This window comes from Siphateles boraxobius, unplaced genomic scaffold (assembly GCF_051911475.1).
Source record: "Siphateles boraxobius isolate OS27281-9 unplaced genomic scaffold, OSU_SipBor_1 5, whole genome shotgun sequence".
Lineage (NCBI taxonomy): Eukaryota > Metazoa > Chordata > Actinopteri > Cypriniformes > Leuciscidae > Siphateles > Siphateles boraxobius.
Window position 1 is genome coordinate 35367501 of NW_027509141.1, and position 17942 is coordinate 35385442.

Here is a 17942-nt window from a genome sequence, read left to right on the forward strand (position 1 = left end):
ATTGGCTGTTTATTAAAGCACATATTCATGCCTTATTCTACTTGATCATTTTATATATCCCTTAATCCTTTAATACATAAACATAACCACTACCTTACTAACTATTAATACGCATTAATTAGGAGTTTATTGAGGTAAAAGTCATAGTTAATATATAGTTAAAAATGAGAATTGGACCCTAATCTAAAGTGTGACCAAATAATGTTTAATAAACGGTATTATTATTATTGCTTTGAGTACATACTGTGCAATAGTTTAGAAAAAAAAAAAACGAAGATGTTTCAGGGTTTCATGACCCTTTAAAAATAATGGGTAACACTTTAGTTTAGGGTTGAATTCTCACTAACTAGTTGCTCATTAGCACGCATATTACTAGGATATTGTCTGTTTATTAAAGCATATATTTATGCATTATTCTGCATGATCATATTATATATCCCTTAATCCTATAATACGTAAATTTAACCACTAGGCTACCTTACTAACTATTAATAAGGATTAATTAGGAGTTTATTAAGGCAAAAGTCATAGTTAATAGATAGTTAATAATGAGAATACATTATTCTGTCGCAGAACTTTGTAAGTGAATAGTTGTAAACAGGTTTCCTGCTCGTTTTTTCTACTAAGGACAAGTAGACATTATTTTCTGTGTTAATCTACACTAAACATTAATATTCCCTATTTCCCTCAAAGCAAAAAGGTTTGTTTTCTCCGCAGCATCGGAGCAGTGGAAGTGTCTTTCTCCAGGCCTGTTGTCTCGCTGGAAGCTTCCTGACACTCGGCTGGACGGGAAGAGACGCTGACAAGTGGGAGGTTCGTTCGGAAGTGCGTTCCTCCGCCTGGGAGAATTCCCACGGCGCTCCCGTCCGCAACACAGATGAATCGCACCGTCCGTTGTCATTTCAGCCAGCTCTGGGAAAATAAGCTAGCTTTTCTCCACCTCGCTTTGTCAAACAGAGGAAAAAAATGAAGAACGAAAGCAAGATATCCATAGGGGAAGCTTCCTACTGCCGCTCCGCTGACAGCTCTGACAAAATAACCAGCACCCTCATTATTTTATATGCAAACAATGATAAAACGAACTGTATGGAGATGTCATGTTAGACAATCAGCTTGGAGACCCTTGACATGCCGCCCGGCGACTGTAACAAAGTGTCTCGGCTTGCCACGGGCGACACCACGCTTAATTTGCTGCACAATGTCCCTGTAATTAGATGAATTTGGCTCAGGCAGAGGAAAAGACAGCCAGATCAAGGTCTTGATGAATTAGGGGTCCACTGTCAAGATCAAATCACATTAATCAAGGCGAGCGAGTGTTGAGACAGCTAGTCTCCCCCCAACGCGGCTCTATGTGTGATGAATAGGCTAGCTGCTAGCGGCCCGACCGAATGTATCACCATCAAAATCTGTGAATTTAAATGTAACAGCGGTACTTCGAGAATTCTATCGATTTATTCTGCTCTTTTAAGATAAACCTTCCTTCGAGCCTCAAGACCCCGTTTCAAAAAAGACGAGGAGGGGAAAAAAACTCCAAGGAGTTGTATTTAAGGAAAAACAACAAAGTGTAACTTCAAAAACTAGCGCGGCCCACTTTGTGTTCTGATTCTACAATACCGCCGCCTGGAAATTTGGAAAATTCACGTGGGACGCATGAAGCTCTGAAGGTCTAGAGGTTAACCTACATTACTGCAGCGGCTCGACACACCTGAACTGGTGCATGATGGGAAAAACAAGACCTCTGGGATGGACGGCTGTAGAAAATAAAGTACGGAAAATTTCTGTTTGGGGAGCCTAAACTAAAACTCACAGATCTCTGGAATATCTCAACTGTTTCTCCTAGACAGCAAAGAGACCAAATGCTAAAGTCTCTTGACACTTAGATTTGTCTCCTTTCAGACGAGATCTCAACAACGGTGTCTTGGAAAAGCTGAGCACAAAGTCTGCAAAGGTCAGAGATCTGAGAATGAACTCAATAAGTTCTCATTAATATTTCCCAAGATCAAGTTCAAGTTCAAGTTGCGTTCATTCAAGCCCAAATGTGCAAAATATTTACAATCATAAATAAGACAACAACATAAGGGTAGTACAACAACAGGTGGACGTAACATACACTATAGATAGAACAAATAACAAATCAACATATAAGACAATCAAAAGTAAATACTGAAAATATACAAAATGTATATAAATATACACAGTGGGTATAGTGCATATAGTAAGTATATTGTACATAGGGACCTGAGGTGCTACCCACATGCTAATTGTATTGGTTTGTGCACATAATTTATGCAAACTGTTGTCTCATTAAGGAATTTGAAGAGAAATATCTGAGCAAAATTGATACTTAAACGAAACAAAACCGAAAAACCCAATGAAGTGTCCTGATTTTCACGTTTCCCCCCAGTAATCTCACATGTATCTCTTCTAGGGTTTCAGCAAAGACCTAATCAATGTGCTCAGCCTTTTGCACCAAAGACTGTTTAAAAGTCTGAGATCTCAAAATGAGCTCAAACCTTTCTCATCAAATTCTTCCAAGATCAAATTATCTGATCGGAAACAAAACTAAAAACTTTATGTTTCCTGATTCCCACGTCTCTCCCCAGTAATTTCATGTGTCTCTTCTAGAGTTTGTCAACAACAAACACCAAAAAGTCTTAATACGAACTCAATTTCTAATTAAATCCTCCTAAGATCAAATGATCTAAGGTGACAAAATGGATACTTAAAACAACGCTAAGAAATCACGCCATAATGCGACAAGAAGCTTGTCCTCGTGAATGCACTCAGGACTGATTTCTGAGGTTGTGGATTACAGGTAATGTTTGGTTTCTTGTACAGACCGATCATTTCGCTTCATAAAACCTCAATGTATCGTCAGGAGTTTTTTGTTTTGCCTGTATATGTTCTTTTGACTCTGAAAGTGACGGTAGCCGTTGACTCGCATTTTATGAATCATCAAGGACCACGATTTTAGCTAAAAGTCTCTTTTACTGTTCTACTGAAGAAGAAGAAAGACACCTATATCTTAGATGGCCTGGCGTATTACACTTGCCTCGTTTACAAAATAAAGTGCTCTGAACAAACATATAATCCTCTAAAGTGATCCGGGACGCCATTAAAATAAACCATCCATGTTTCCAATGTTTGGATCCTTATGAAGTCTTTACAGAAACGTAAACAAGCTGTTTAAACTGGGCGTGTCAAAGCAAACGTTCTTTCAGTCTTCCGTGTGTCCTGTTGTTGGCAGACTCAAGCACGTGGAGTCTGTCAGAAACTAAACACACATCTGTATACTGTATCAGGGTATCACCGTCAGTCATTATAATCTGAACACACAAAACTGTATACTGTATCAGTGTATCAGCGTCAGTCATTATAATCTGAACACACATCTGTATACTGTATCAGTGTCAGTCATTATAATCTGAACACACATCTGTATACTGTATCAGTGTATCAGCGTCAGTCATTATAATCTGAACACACATCTGTATACTGTATCAGTGTAGACAGCATCAGTCATTATAATCTGAACACACATCTGTATACTGTATCAGTGTCAGTCATTATAATCTGAACACACATCTGTATACTGTATCAGCGTCAGTCATTATAATCTGAACACACATTTGTATACTGTATCAGTGTCAGTCATTATAATCTGAACACACATCTGTATACTGTATCAGTGTCAGTCATTATAATCTGAACACACATCTGTATACTGTATCAGTGTCAGTCATTATAATCTGAACACACATCTGTATACTGTATCAGTGTATCAGCGTCAGTCATTATAATCTGAACACACATCTGTATACTGTATCAGTGTAGACAGCGTCAGTCATTATAATCTGAACACACATTTGTATACTGTATCAGTGTCAGTCATTATAATCTGAACACACATCTGTATACTGTATCAGTGTCAGTCATTATAATCTGAACACACATCTGTATACTGTATCACCGTCAGTCATTATAATCTGAACACACATCTGTATACTGTATCAGTGTATCAGCGTCAGTCATTATAATCTGAACACACATCTGTATACTGTATCAGTGTAGACAGCATCAGTCATTATAATCTGAACACACATTTGTATACTGTATCAGTGTCAGTCATTATAATCTGAAAACACATCTGTATACTGTATCAGTGTCAGTCATTATAATTTGAACACACATCTGTATACTGTATCAGTGTAGACAGCGTCAGTCATTATAATCTGAACACACATCTGTATACTGTATCAGTGTATCAGCGTCAGTCATTATAATCTGAACACACATCTGTATACTGTATCAGTGTAGACAGCATCAGTCATTATAATCTGAACACACATTTGTATACTGTATCAGTGTCAGTCATTATAATCTGAAAACACATCTGTATACTGTATCAGTGTCAGTCATTATAATTTGAACACACATCTGTATACTGTATCAGCGTATCAGCGTCAGTCATTATAATCTGAACACACATCTGTATACTGTATCAGTGTCAGTCATTATAATCTGAACACACATCTGTATACTGTATCAGTGTCAGTCATTATAATCTGAACACACATCTGTATACTGTATCAGTGTCAGTCATTATAATCTGAACACACATCTGTATACTGTATCAGTGTCAGTCATTATAATCTGAACACACATCTGTATACTGTATCAGTGTCAGTCATTATAATCTGAACACACATCTGTATACTGTATCAGTGTCAGTCATTATAATCTGAACACACATCTGTATACTGTATCAGTGTCAGTCATTATAATCTGAACACACATCTGTATACTGTATCAGTGTAGACAGCGTCAGTCATTATAATCTGAACACACATCTGTATACTGTATCAGTGTCAGTCATTATAATCTGAACACACATCTGTATACTGTATCAGCATCAGTCATTATAATCTGAACACACATCTGTATACTGTATCAGTGTATCAGCATCAGTCATTATAATCTGAACACACATCTGTATACTGTATCAGTGTATCAACGTCAGTCTTTATAATCTGAACACACATCTGTATACTGTATCAGTGTATCAGCATCAGTCATTATAATCTGAACACACATCTGTATACTGTATCAGTGTAGACAGCGTCAGTCATTATAATCTGAACACACATCTGTATACTGTATCAGTGTCAGTCATTATAATCTGAACACACATCTGTATACTGTATCAGCATCAGTCATTATAATCTGAACACACATCTGTATACTGTATCAGTGTATCAGCATCAGTCATTATAATCTGAACACACATCTGTATACTGTATCAGTGTATCAGCATCAGTCATTATAATCTGAACACACATCTGTATACTGTATCAGTGTATCAACGTCAGTCTTTATAATCTGAACACACATCTGTATACTGTATCAGTGTATCAGCATCAGTCATTATAATCTGAACACACATCTGTATACTGTATCAGTGTAGACAGCGTCAGTCATTATAATCTGAACACACATCTGTATACTGTATCAGTGTCAGTCATTATAATCTGAACACACATCTGTATACTGTATCAGTGTAGACAGCGTCAGTCATTATAATCTGAACACACATCTGTATACTGTATCAGTGTCAGTCATTATAATCTGAACACACATCTGTATACTGTATCAGTGTCAGTCATTATAATCTGAACACACATCTGTATACTGTATCAGTGTATAAGCATCAGTGATTATAATCTGAACACACATCTGTATACTGTATCAGTGTCTCAGCATCAGTCATTATAATCTGAACACACATCTGTATACTGTATCAGTGTAGACAGCGTCAGTCATTATAATCTGAACACACATCTGTATACTGTATCAGTGTATCAGCATCAGTCATTATAATCTGAACACACATCTGTATACTGTATTAGTGTATCAGCATCAGTCATTATAATCTGAACACACATCTGTATACTGTATCAGTGTAGACAGCGTCAGTCATTATAATCTGAACACACATCTGTATACTGTATCAGTGTCAGTCATTATAATCTGAACACACATCTGAATACTGTATCAGTGTAGACAGCGTCAGTCATTATAATCTGAACACACATCTGTATACTGTATCAGTGTAGACAGCGTCAGTCATTATAATCTGAACACACATCTGTATACTGTATCAGTGTAGACAGCGTCAGTCATTATAATCTGAACACACATCTGTATACTGTATCAGTGTAGACAGCGTCAGTCATTATAATCTGAACACACATCTGTATACTGTATCAGTGTCAGTCATTATAATCTGAACACACATCTGTATACTGTATCAGTGTCAGTCATTATAATCTGAACACACATCTGTATACTGTATCAGTGTAGACAGCGTCAGTCATTATAATCTGAACACACATCTGTATACTGTATCAGTGTCAGTCATTATAATCTGAACACACATCTGTATACTGTATCAGTGTAGACAGCGTCAGTCATTATAATCTGAACACACATCTGTATACTGTATCAGTGTCAGTCATTATAATCTGAACACACATCTGTATACTGTATCAGTGTCAGTCATTATAATCTGAACACACATCTGTATACTGTATCAGTGTAGACAGCGTCAGTCATTATAATCTGAACACACATCTGTATACTGTATCAGTGTCAGTCATTATAATCTGAACACACATCTGTATACTGTATCAGTGTCAGTCATTATAATCTGAACACACATCTGTATACTGTATCAGCATCAATCATTATAATCTGAACACACATCTGTATACTGTATCAGTGTCAGTCATTATAATCTGAACACACATCTGTATACTGTATCAGTGTCTCAGCATCAGTCATTATAATCTGAACACACATCTGTATACTGTATCAGTGTAGACAGCGTCAGTCATTATAATCTGAACACACATCTGTATACTGTATCAGTGTATCAGCATCAGTCATTATAATCTGAACACACATCTGAATACTGTATCAGTGCAGACAGTGTTAATCATTATAATAAAAAGTTAAATGAAAAAATAAATAAATACAAAGTTCTGGCATAAAACTCTAGATGGTGCAGGCTAATAGGTCCTTTTACTCACATGTTCATAATTACATCGCTATCTATAGGGCACAGCTGATTGGTTCCTGCCGTATCAGTAGCCATTAGCCAATGAGCTCGCTTCTCAACCTTCAAATACTTGGGTAGCATTTGCCTTAGCAGTGCAGTGTGCTTCAGAAACCCTCCACCTTCCCCAGCTCCACCTGTATAGATCTGCTATGGGTAATTCATGTACGCTATATTGTACAGCAGCAGCATGTCTTACTTGCTCACAGTAGCGTGTCGTGTATGTATAGACCCCTTTTGCGCCGACGTCACAATTACGTCACAGCGTTAGCTGGAGGCAAAACAAAGTGAAAACTGGAGGCGGCCAATACAAACCAGCACAGATTCGGCTACATAATAAGGATCTTAAATTATTATTATTTTTATTAAATGCCATCTTGTTGTGTTTCTGGGTGTAAGAATCACCTACAGGATCCAATTTTTTATTTTATCGCATAATATTTTCTAAGTTATTGTGATTATTTGTTGTGAATCATCTATGATTGTATACATTGTTGTGATTGATTGTGATATACTTTTTGAAGAACCTGGTAAGAAAGAATAATTAAATACATAGTTAATTATTATAATTTTTTTTTAAAATTCTAGAAAATATTCACATTAAAATTGCACTGTAATGTCACTCTTTACATTGTCGTCTTCTGATCTTGGCGCTGGGCAGGACAGCGCAATGTAAAGTTGCCACAAGTCAAGACCATTCATCACATAGTTATAGGCATCTAAAGATTTATATGCCCTCAGTTTGTCTTTACGCTCGGTTTCTTCATCAGGTGTAGAAGGCAGGCCACTCAACCGAGGTAACGTTAATCCTGTCAGATCGTCCATCCATTGACTGAGCGTGTATGGGTCGGCCAATCTGGTTCCGTCCGTTAAAATTAACTTTTTCAAATAACAATCACAGTCCTGGACAGTGAGTGACCTTGCACCTTAAGATAAAATCTGGTTTTCTCCCGTCATTGTTAAAAAACAAGCTAACAAAACTTGCAAACTAGCGTTAGTGAAGCGGCCAGAGGGATCGTTCTGCCTCCACCTAAGCTCCGCCCACATAAATACGTCATCATGTTTACCAACTGAAAAGGAGTCTATTGGCAGTAGCAAGTCCTGTACTTGCTCTGCCACAGCAGCAGCAGCGTAGCATATCTGTCCAAACATACAACATTGTCATACCCATTATTATGCCAATCACTCCGAGAGTTGTCATGACAGAAATGAGACTAAGATGAAAGAAGAAAAGTTTATATTCTCCTTTCCAGATGTTTGATCCCATGAATTGCACTTATCTGTTTCCTGGATGTGAGATTTGCCCGGCCTTGAGTGTTTTTTATCTGGCATGGAAACAAGGCGAGGGTTTAAGTGTTTTCTAAACGACTAAATCAAGAACTGAATGACGTAGCTCCGTTTTTGATTTGAATCTCAAAATAATGTGTGCTTCACAATGTCCATTTCAGTCATAAACACACATGCTTTTTATTAATGTTTTCAGCATCAAACACACTGGTTTGGGATCACCTGTGTCTGTGATTACAACGCATTTGAATGTTGCATGTCTGTGTGCATTCTGACCGCAGGGATAAACAAAGCAGATGCTTTATTTGCGAGCGCAGAGGTTATTTATATTCACAAACACTGAGAACCAGAGCCAGAAACAGACAGAGCTGCAGGCTTACCCATGCAAAGCGTGGAGCGCATGGGGTTCGTAGTGGTATCTCCCCTCATGGTGACGCACGTCGATGGGGATCGGAGAATGGAAAGTTGGGAAGATGTGATGAGGGCCTGAAAAAGAGAAGGAGAAATAGAGAGAGAGAGACTTGAGAAAAAGCCAGACTTTCAAAAAAGAAATTTCAAAGGCACCAGCGCTACAATAAAGTAACATGAATTTCACAGCGCGCTGAGCAGTTTCGTGTAAAATATTGGCACTATCACACAAGAGTGGAGGAATAAATAAATAATCAAAGTATCCTAAGAAATCCTACATCCCCAACATAAAAGATATCCAACTGGGCTTTTGACAAAGACCTGCAGCTAGACGCTCTTTGAACTCACACAGATGATGGACGTTATGAAGGAAAAACCCATCCGGGACGCAAACTGGGGCTGACAGCACTGGGAGAACATTCCTCGGCCTCGGCTTCGCTGCCTCATGCCAACCGGATCATCTCCCTCCTGAACCGCGTTCCCTACGCTTTACTGGCCCCGACACCAGCTCAAAACGAAGGAGCCAGGGTGACGTGAAATAAGAGGAGGTTAGGCCTTTGAAATCAAACACACTAACTAATGAGAGACTAAAAGCTGTTGCTTGTTGCCTCAGCGTTTTACAGTCTGCCGATGGCTGGCGTTTCTTTTCATCATAACTCCTTTGGCTGGATCGTTTTATTTGAGCCCAAAGAGAATCAGAATCAGCACTTTCCTGTAATAAAGCCTCCGTTGGCTCGGGACATCCCGTTAAAGGTCAACAGGGCTTCATTAGCAGTTATGATAACTGGAAACCACAGTTGATGTTTGGGTGCAGCCGCACCAACTTTATAGTGCCATATGAGAAGAGCTGTTCGCAATGTTAAAGTCTTTACTAGGTTTTCTTAATTAGTCTTTATTGAGCTCATTGTTTCTGGCTAAATGAATACATGATGTTAGTTAACTACATGATTTGTATTATCTTAGAACTGTACATTTTTTACATTTCACAGTCACCTCTGATAACAGATTACTCTAAATTGTAATGTAAAAACATGCATTTTTTGTAAAGCTGCTTTGAAACAATATGTATTGTGAAAAGCACTATACAAATGAATGTGAATGAATGCATGAATGAAAAGTCTTTCACTCCTGGAGCTCCTTCAATCTTTTCATGCCTAGTGGAGAAAAAAAACTGATAGAAAAACAATCGAGTTTCTATGTGCATCAACTATGAACACTGGTACTAGTAATGCTTGACTTGGCAGGAATGAGAGGAGGGTCAGTGAATCAGCTGATCTCTGGACTGTATTAACATTCTTTAGGGCGGTAGCAGTGGGAGGGTGAGGGGTGACCCAGGGAGGTCAGGGGTCACGGGTCATTATCTACACCTGGGGTTCTCAGCAGCTCCTCCAGAGGATTCATACACTCAACAGAACCAGTGTGAGTCAGCAGTCTCTCTCTCTCTCTCTTTGCTTCTTTGTCACTTTGTTCCCCTTCAGAATGGCAGACAAGACCGTCCCAAAGGACAGGAAATGACCCGCTGCCTTTCCTGTCTCTCTCTCTTCATATTTACATAATGTACAACTTAAAGCGATAGTGCGCCCAAAAACTAAAAGTGAAATAATTTAATCACCTTCATGTGTTCCAAACCTTTATGACTTTTTTTTCTCTGTGGAACATAAAAGGAGACATTTAGCAGAATGGTGGTGAAAATGGTGAATTTTCAGTCAAAAGTGACTAAATTTCTTTTTCTCACACACACAACCAGGGCTTGACATTAACGTTTTTTGGTCACCAGCCACTGTGGCTAGTGAATTTCCAAAGTTACTAGCCACACTTTCACTGGCCACAATTTTAAAATCGATACCATGGGGGAAAACTGCCATATAAATATTTTCAATATGATCTCATAATTTAGCAGTAGGTATATTAGGCTACTGTCACTTTAAGACCTGATGCACGGATCCGTTATACTGTTACACATGCGTTTTCTTTCTCAACTGTTTACGTCACGTAAAACATAACGGACTGTGTTTATGTGAATACTTGCCAAGACTTGCATTTTGACATTATTTTGTGTGTATTTGACTAAGTGCAATAAGTAGTGAAAAATAACTCAATTTAGTACTGAGAGGCGGCTTTATGGGCCGCACTTTGGGTGTGAGCGAAAAAATCTGAGGGAATGGGTAAAATGATGCGCAATACGCGCGATCTCACGCTGAAATTCAATCCCTGTAACACCAACAATATTCATCCTGGGCAAATGAAAGGAGTGAGTGAGGAGAGGCGGGTTTGTGTGTCACTTGGTGTCGGAGAGATGAGAGAGAGAGATCATGGTATCATGTATCTATTTTGAGGAAAATGAGCATTTCAGTATTGAAATGAAGCGGAAGTTCGATATTTCTGACAACACTACATTGCACTTAGGTATATATTTCAGATGACTTTTTACTACATGACTTCAGAAAGCTCCTTTTAAGGTGTTTTTTTGGTCTTTTTTAGGGCTAAACAGCCCCAGTTGTATTGAAAATAGCAGCGTGACATTCTGCTAAACATAATTTTGTGTTCTACAGAAGAAAGAACAAAGAAGGAGGAACCACATGAGAGTGATTAATGGACATCGTTGCTTCAACTTTTTAGGTGATCTTCCCCTTTAACTTGCCTTCAAGATTAGTTTGTTTGAGTAAACTAAGCATGTTTTGTTCTGTTCTGATCTTAAAGTTTGTCTGCAGAGTCACAAATTTACCACACGAGACATTGAAACGCTGAGATCCAGGTGCATAAATTCTGTAAATCTGCAAGACTATAAGCAATCTTTACTTATGTCTCAGTATTTGGCTTGTTTTTTAAAAATAATTTAGCACAATCAAAGCAGCAATGCGTGACTAGCTGAAGTCATGTGCTCTCTTTATAGTAGCTATTTGTCATGGAAAATGCCTCAGGTTCCCTTTAATTGATGAAAAACACCATAAAAACACACCTGACATGTGCAACCGTAATGCCACACAGCTGTTGAAAAAACAACAGAGATCTGGAGCATCTAAACACTGGGTTTGACATGCAATTCTGACCTTTAACTACTGAAAAAAGGAAACTTGACTGAGAACTTGCTTGTAGAAGGCCTGTAAAGAGTATAATCATGCTGGGTGTGAGAGGCGCGCTAGCGTCCACATTCATCGCCCGGTCGCAGTTAATGCCCTATTACTAATGCAGCGGGTGAATTACTGGATGGGAAGAGAGGTCGAGGACAAAGAGAAAGAGTGAAGTGGGTCAGCAGAACATGACGGAGCCGCTTCTGGGATTCTCATGGACCACCACATGAATCCTAATCACGCGGGTCCGGTTAAGGAGACTTTAATCACGATGTTGCCTGATGCAAAAATAAAACACAAACTGGGGTAATTGGAAGCATGAAAAATACACAACTTAAACCCAAACACAGCAGAACGTTTGCAGTGGCGTAAACACTCCTGACCGAAATAAGACGGCGGTGAACGTGAACCCGCCGCGGTCCCTGTCATTAAAACGACACGTTACCCCGCAGCCTCATTCATCTGTGCCCGCCCTCAATTATCCACATTACCACTGTTATTTCCAGCCGTCGCATTTTTCATGTCAGCACAAACACCCACCCCGTTTGTGACCCGCTCTCGTCCAGGCCCCCGTCACCGGAGGAGTGGGCAGGATTATTCGATCATGCCGACAGCTCCATTGTTCCTCCGCAACGGGAAGAACAAAAGAGGATCGCTCTGGAGAGTTCAAGAGGCACGTTTACCAGCTTCACTGAGCTCTATCCCCCCAGGGCTGTGGCGCGCAGTGGAGTTTCCGCCAAGGCCCTCGCATCTATTAGTTTTTAGGTGATAACATTTGTTTTCACATCTGGGGGAACGGCACAGCGGGGTGCCGCACTTTTTCAGTGTCGGCTCCAGAGCGGACGGCTTTCTCATGCACTTCTTCACCTGGCCGATGTTTAGCGTTCAAACACAGAGCATTTCTATACTCTTGACAATTAAAGTTCCAAAAAGAGCCATTTTTGGTTTCTAAATAACCAATTTTCCACTACAGTATCTATGCAATGGAAAGGTTCCATGGATGTTAACCGTTCTTTATAGAACCATCAATGCTAATAAATAGCAAAAGGATAAAAGTCATCCATCTTAACTCTTTCTGATGTCAAACAGCTGTGAATATTCTCAATTCGATTCTGAATGGCACACAACTCTGATATCCTACAGTTTTAGGAGCATTTAGTTGCATGCAATTAGTTATATATATTTAAAAAAAAACGTGCAAAAAAAAAAGTTAACCCTTCTTAAAAGAAAAATAGCTTAAACCAGCCTACGGTAGCTTGCTGGTTTCCACTGGTGATGTTTTTGAGCACATGCTCATGTAAACCATCTTAGGCAAGAGCGTAGGAGGGTCTTGATCAGATAAACGTTGTCCCTCTTAACTCTAAACGCCTCTTTCTGATGTCATTCATCTTTGAATATTCGGGCCAAACAAACACAACCCCTCTCATCTTTGTTGCACCCTAATCCCAGGATCTAAAAGGGGTAAATGGTTTCGTTTTACAGGAAGTACTCAGCCACAATAATGGCCCTTTGAGTGGCCGGGGTCTTAGAGCGCAATTAAAAAGCTTTGGGCATTACTCATAGAATCAGGAGGGGAAATTAGACAGGAAATTCCTGTAGAATAAGCTGGCCTCAGGCCTAACCAAACACCGCCATGCCATCCACGACACACGAGCAGACCCGGCGTTGCAGTGCATTCTGGGATTTGACTTGCTAACACTGGGTTGTGCAAAACTCAGAATTGAAGAATAAGGTTCCTTTTGAGTCATGAGTGTGAGTTTGAATTAATTAGCAACAAAGCACAGGAAGTTGAATTAGGATGACAAGAAGAGGAATCCATCCATCCATACATCCATCCATCCATCCATCCATCGATCCATCCATCCATCTATCTATCTATCTATCTATATATCTATCTGGCCTTTCTATCTATCTATCTATCTATCTATCTATCTATCTATCTATCTATCTATCTATCTATCTATCTATCTATCTATCTGTCTATCTGGCCTATCTATCTATCTATCTATCTATCTATCTATCTATCTATCTATCTATCTATCCATCCATCCATCCATCCATCCATCCATCCATCCATCCATCCATCCGCCTATCTATCTATCTATCTATCTATCTATCTATCTATCTATCTATCTATCTATCTATCTATCTATCTATCTATCTATCTATCTATCTATCTATCTATCCATTGCCTGTCCACCCATCCATTATTTATCGGGCCTATTAACCTTTAAACTTTAAAGCTTTCTAAACTTGTTTTGGTAACACTTTATTTTAGTGTCCTTGATGCATATGTTACATGTAATTACCATAGTAATAAAAGTAAATTATGCCTAATTACATGCAATTAACCCTCAACCAAATCCTAATCCTACCCTAACCCTATAGTAAGTACAGTACATGTAGTTAATTAATATTACACTGTACTTTAATATTTAATTTCACTGTAACAATGACACCTTAAAATAAAGTGTAACCCTTGTTTTTTTCTTCTTCAAATTTTCAAACAAGGCTTTGTCAAACCAACATGCAATATTGGTCTTGACAAACTTCACTTGTCTAGTTAAACATTACAGTTGAATTACAATTAATTTTAATTCTACTTCCTACTTGCATCCCGTTTATAACCTCAACTCAAATTCAGGAACTGAATTGGAGTGTAATAAGCATTCTTAATTCAATTCTAAACGATGCACAACCCCGACGTCTTAGTTTTAGGAGCATTATATTATGTGCAATTAGTAATTTATGGAAATGCAACACAAGCAGAGAGTGAACCCTTCCAAAAAAATAGCTTAAACCAGCCTAAGATGGTTTTAACTCATCAGGCTGGTATGTTTTGATGGTTTTGCACACCTGATCAGCTAAACCACAAAACCTGCAAACCTTCTTAGGCTGATTTAAGCAATTATTTCCAACAGGCCGAAAAAAGTGCATCACTTCCAAATCTTGTTAACTTAAGTCTCTAGTAAGCCCAGCGTGCTGGAGGTAAAACAGAAGGACAAACAGAGAGTGAGACGCGTGTTGTTAGCATGCTGTTTGTGTAATCTAGGTACTTAAGACCGCAAGAGTCTCTAAGACTGATTACTGCACGTCGTGATCGGCCCGCCACCTCAAGCCCCTGATTTATCACCTCTGCTCGTAATAGTGCTGCTTAACACACAGGTTTGTCCAGATTAAGTAATTACCTTAAAGCTGAAGTTTATTATCTTTAAGACTAGTGCTATGATAAAAAGAGCCCTGTCGGAGAGACAGAGAGAGCAGAGGCGCTGATGGCGAATGAATAAGGGCGATAATTAAAATGCGATGCATTAAAGTGGCGTTTCTGCGGGCGCCGTCAGCGCGAAGGGTTTCTTACATTCATATTAGCCCCGCGGAACCGCTCCAAGGGGGCGACGGGATAACAGCTGGCCCAGAGCTGCAGCTGAAGGCAGGAATTACTCTAGCGCACATCTGTAAATTAAACAAGGCTCATTTAGAAAAATAGCACAATTGCACCTGAATCCATCCATTGTGTTTTTGTGGGGTCACGGGTAACTAGACTCTTAAAGGGATAGTTCACCCAAAAATGTAAATTCTGTCAGTATTTACTCTCCCTCATGTTGTTCCAACCTTGTAAGACCTTCGTTCATCTTCGGAACACAAATTAAGATATTTTTGATGAAATCTGAGAGCTGGATCACTCCTCCATAGGCTTCTAAGGGATTGAAACTTGCCGGCCCAGAAAAGTTTTTAAAGACATTGTTAAAATAGTCCAAGTGACTACAGTGCCTCTATAGTGTAGTGTAACAGCGCAGCGCTTCTGTGTTGTACGCTCACTATTGGCCGACGCTGGTCATGTGATGCGTGTGACGTACAACACAGAAGCGCTGCACTGTTACACTAGTGAACTCACTCGACGCCCACAGAGAAGGAAATCAATAGTTGAAATAAAGTCGTTATTTTTGTTTGTTTTTGCGCACAAAAATTATTCTCGTCACTTGATAAGCTTAAGATTGAGCCACTGTAGTCACTTGGACTATTTTAACGATGTCTTCAGTAACTTTTCGGGGAACAAGTGTCAATCCCTTAGAAGCCTATGGAGGAGTGACCCAGCTCTCAGATTTAATCAAAAATATCTTAATTCATGTTCTGAAGATGAACGAAGGTCTTACAGGGTTGAACAACATGAGGGAGAGTAAATACTGACAGAATCTACATTTTTGGGTGAACTATCGCTTTAACTAGTGTGCAATTTAAGCTTCTTTACTTCACTTAATTGACTTAATTAATTAAAAACTTAATTGTTTTCTACGTTTATACGTTTGCCGTGAAGTGTAGGACTTTTGTTTTGACATCACCAGGACCTTTATTTTGACATCGTTAATGTAATTTTCATTAGTTTACGGTCTTTGATTAACAGTTTTGTCTAAAAAATAGACAAAATGAGATTAAACTCTTATAGAAAGAAAGCGAACGGTATATGAAAAAAGTATTAGCGTGTGCCTTTCTATTATTAGTAAGAGAAAGGCAAACGCTATAATATATTCTCATATACCGACACCAATCAGCAAATATGCATTCATTCATTCATTTAGCTGAATATAGATATGCATCTATATTATTTGTATAAACATTTTATTCAATGAACCTTGCAAACTTTGGCAAATCCAGCAGTTAGGTCTTATATTATATAATATAATAATACAACCAAACAATTTCTGTCAAAAGTATACATTTACAGATTTATCACGTTCAAATAATTTTTTGTACACTGATATATTTTCTAATTAATGAAGTACAAAATATACATTAAATCTATCGTTACGCATGCAAATCCTTTAATTAAAAAGTGTGATATCACATATATCAGCTTAATATCGCCCACCTTCCTTTCTAAGATATCGGCATCAAAAAATCCATATCAGTCGATCACCAATTTGTAATATACTAAAAGTGTCATTTCCTGTTGATTTAAAGCCGGATGTTTGGTGTCATATAACAGCGCGAGGTCAAGACAAGCATCCTTGTGTCTCTGATGGATGGCTTTACCAGCACAGAATAGCTCCTGCTTCACGCTCTCTGGCTCTTGAGGATCACAATTGTGAGAAGAACTAAAATAGAGCATCTGGACGATCAGCACTCAGAAGCGCCGGAGCGGACAGGACACCACGGGACGGGACGCTGGCCAGACGCGGGACGGGTATCTGCTATCACTGGACGATGTGTTCAGACAGGAGGAAAGGACTGTGTGACTGATAGCTGGTGTTCGATTAATGCCTGTTGAAAAAGCCATCTTAAGATGCTAATTGTGTTTTGGAACATTAGCTGAGCATTCGTTAGTTGACTGTCCAACGTATATGGGTTTGAATAGCTTGTAACTTGTTTGTTTGATGCTTCAAGTTGATCTTATGATGTTATCATGTTCAAAAACAGTTTATTAATTATTAAATGGCTAAAAATAGTAAAAAGTGTTTTACTAATAAACATTTTCTGATAAGAATTATGATTATGTATATATATATATATATATATATATATATATATATATATATATATATATATATAGTAATAATACAAATTATTATTATTATTTTAAATATTTTAGTAATTATTATTATTGAAATATTATAATCATAAATAATTATATTAAATATAAAAAAATATTAAACAAAATTACAAATATTATTATTGTCATATTTCACTATAAAACAAACAAACGTGTATTTAATAAAAATAATATAATAATAATTCTATTTTACAGCACAACTTTAAAATTACAATACTAATATTTTTGTCTGTCTCTGAAACATGCAGCACATTTATTTATTTAATTAAATCGCAGCCATATCGTAGTTTTGATTGTATTTTGATTAATCGTGCAGCCCTAATATGCTTCATGTCAACATTCAAATAAGCATTATCAGAATAAACACAATTATTGTAATTGGCTTACTTTTATTTTCTTGCATAAAAACACTGTAAATATGAGAAAAAGCTTGATTTGCAGATTGCACAGTGTCTCAACAAGACAAAAAAGTTGAATAATAATATTTCTGTCCACGCTAAAAGTGAAAATGGTG

The 17942-nt window shown here is 38.1% G+C and overlaps 1 protein-coding gene across 2 annotated transcripts in view; it reads right to left on the reverse strand.

Moving 5' to 3' along the window:
* The window catches only part of LOC143711986 (zinc finger protein GLI2-like), a 96183-nt gene that overhangs the window by 36021 nt on the left and 42220 nt on the right, over positions 1 to 17942 (reverse strand). The window contains exons 1-2 of one of the 2 annotated variants that reach the window (XM_077204223.1): positions 9158 to 9275; positions 8782 to 8887 (exon numbers count right to left, since the gene is read on the reverse strand). Coding sequence is in view for 1 of the 2 variants with exons in the window: in XM_077204222.1 (XP_077060337.1) it covers positions 8782 to 8887 (106 nt within the window). In the remaining variant the exon portion in view is untranslated. Of the gene's footprint in view, positions 1 to 8781; positions 8888 to 9157; positions 9276 to 17942 lie in introns of those variants that run through there. The other variant, XM_077204222.1, reaches the window with a different exon arrangement.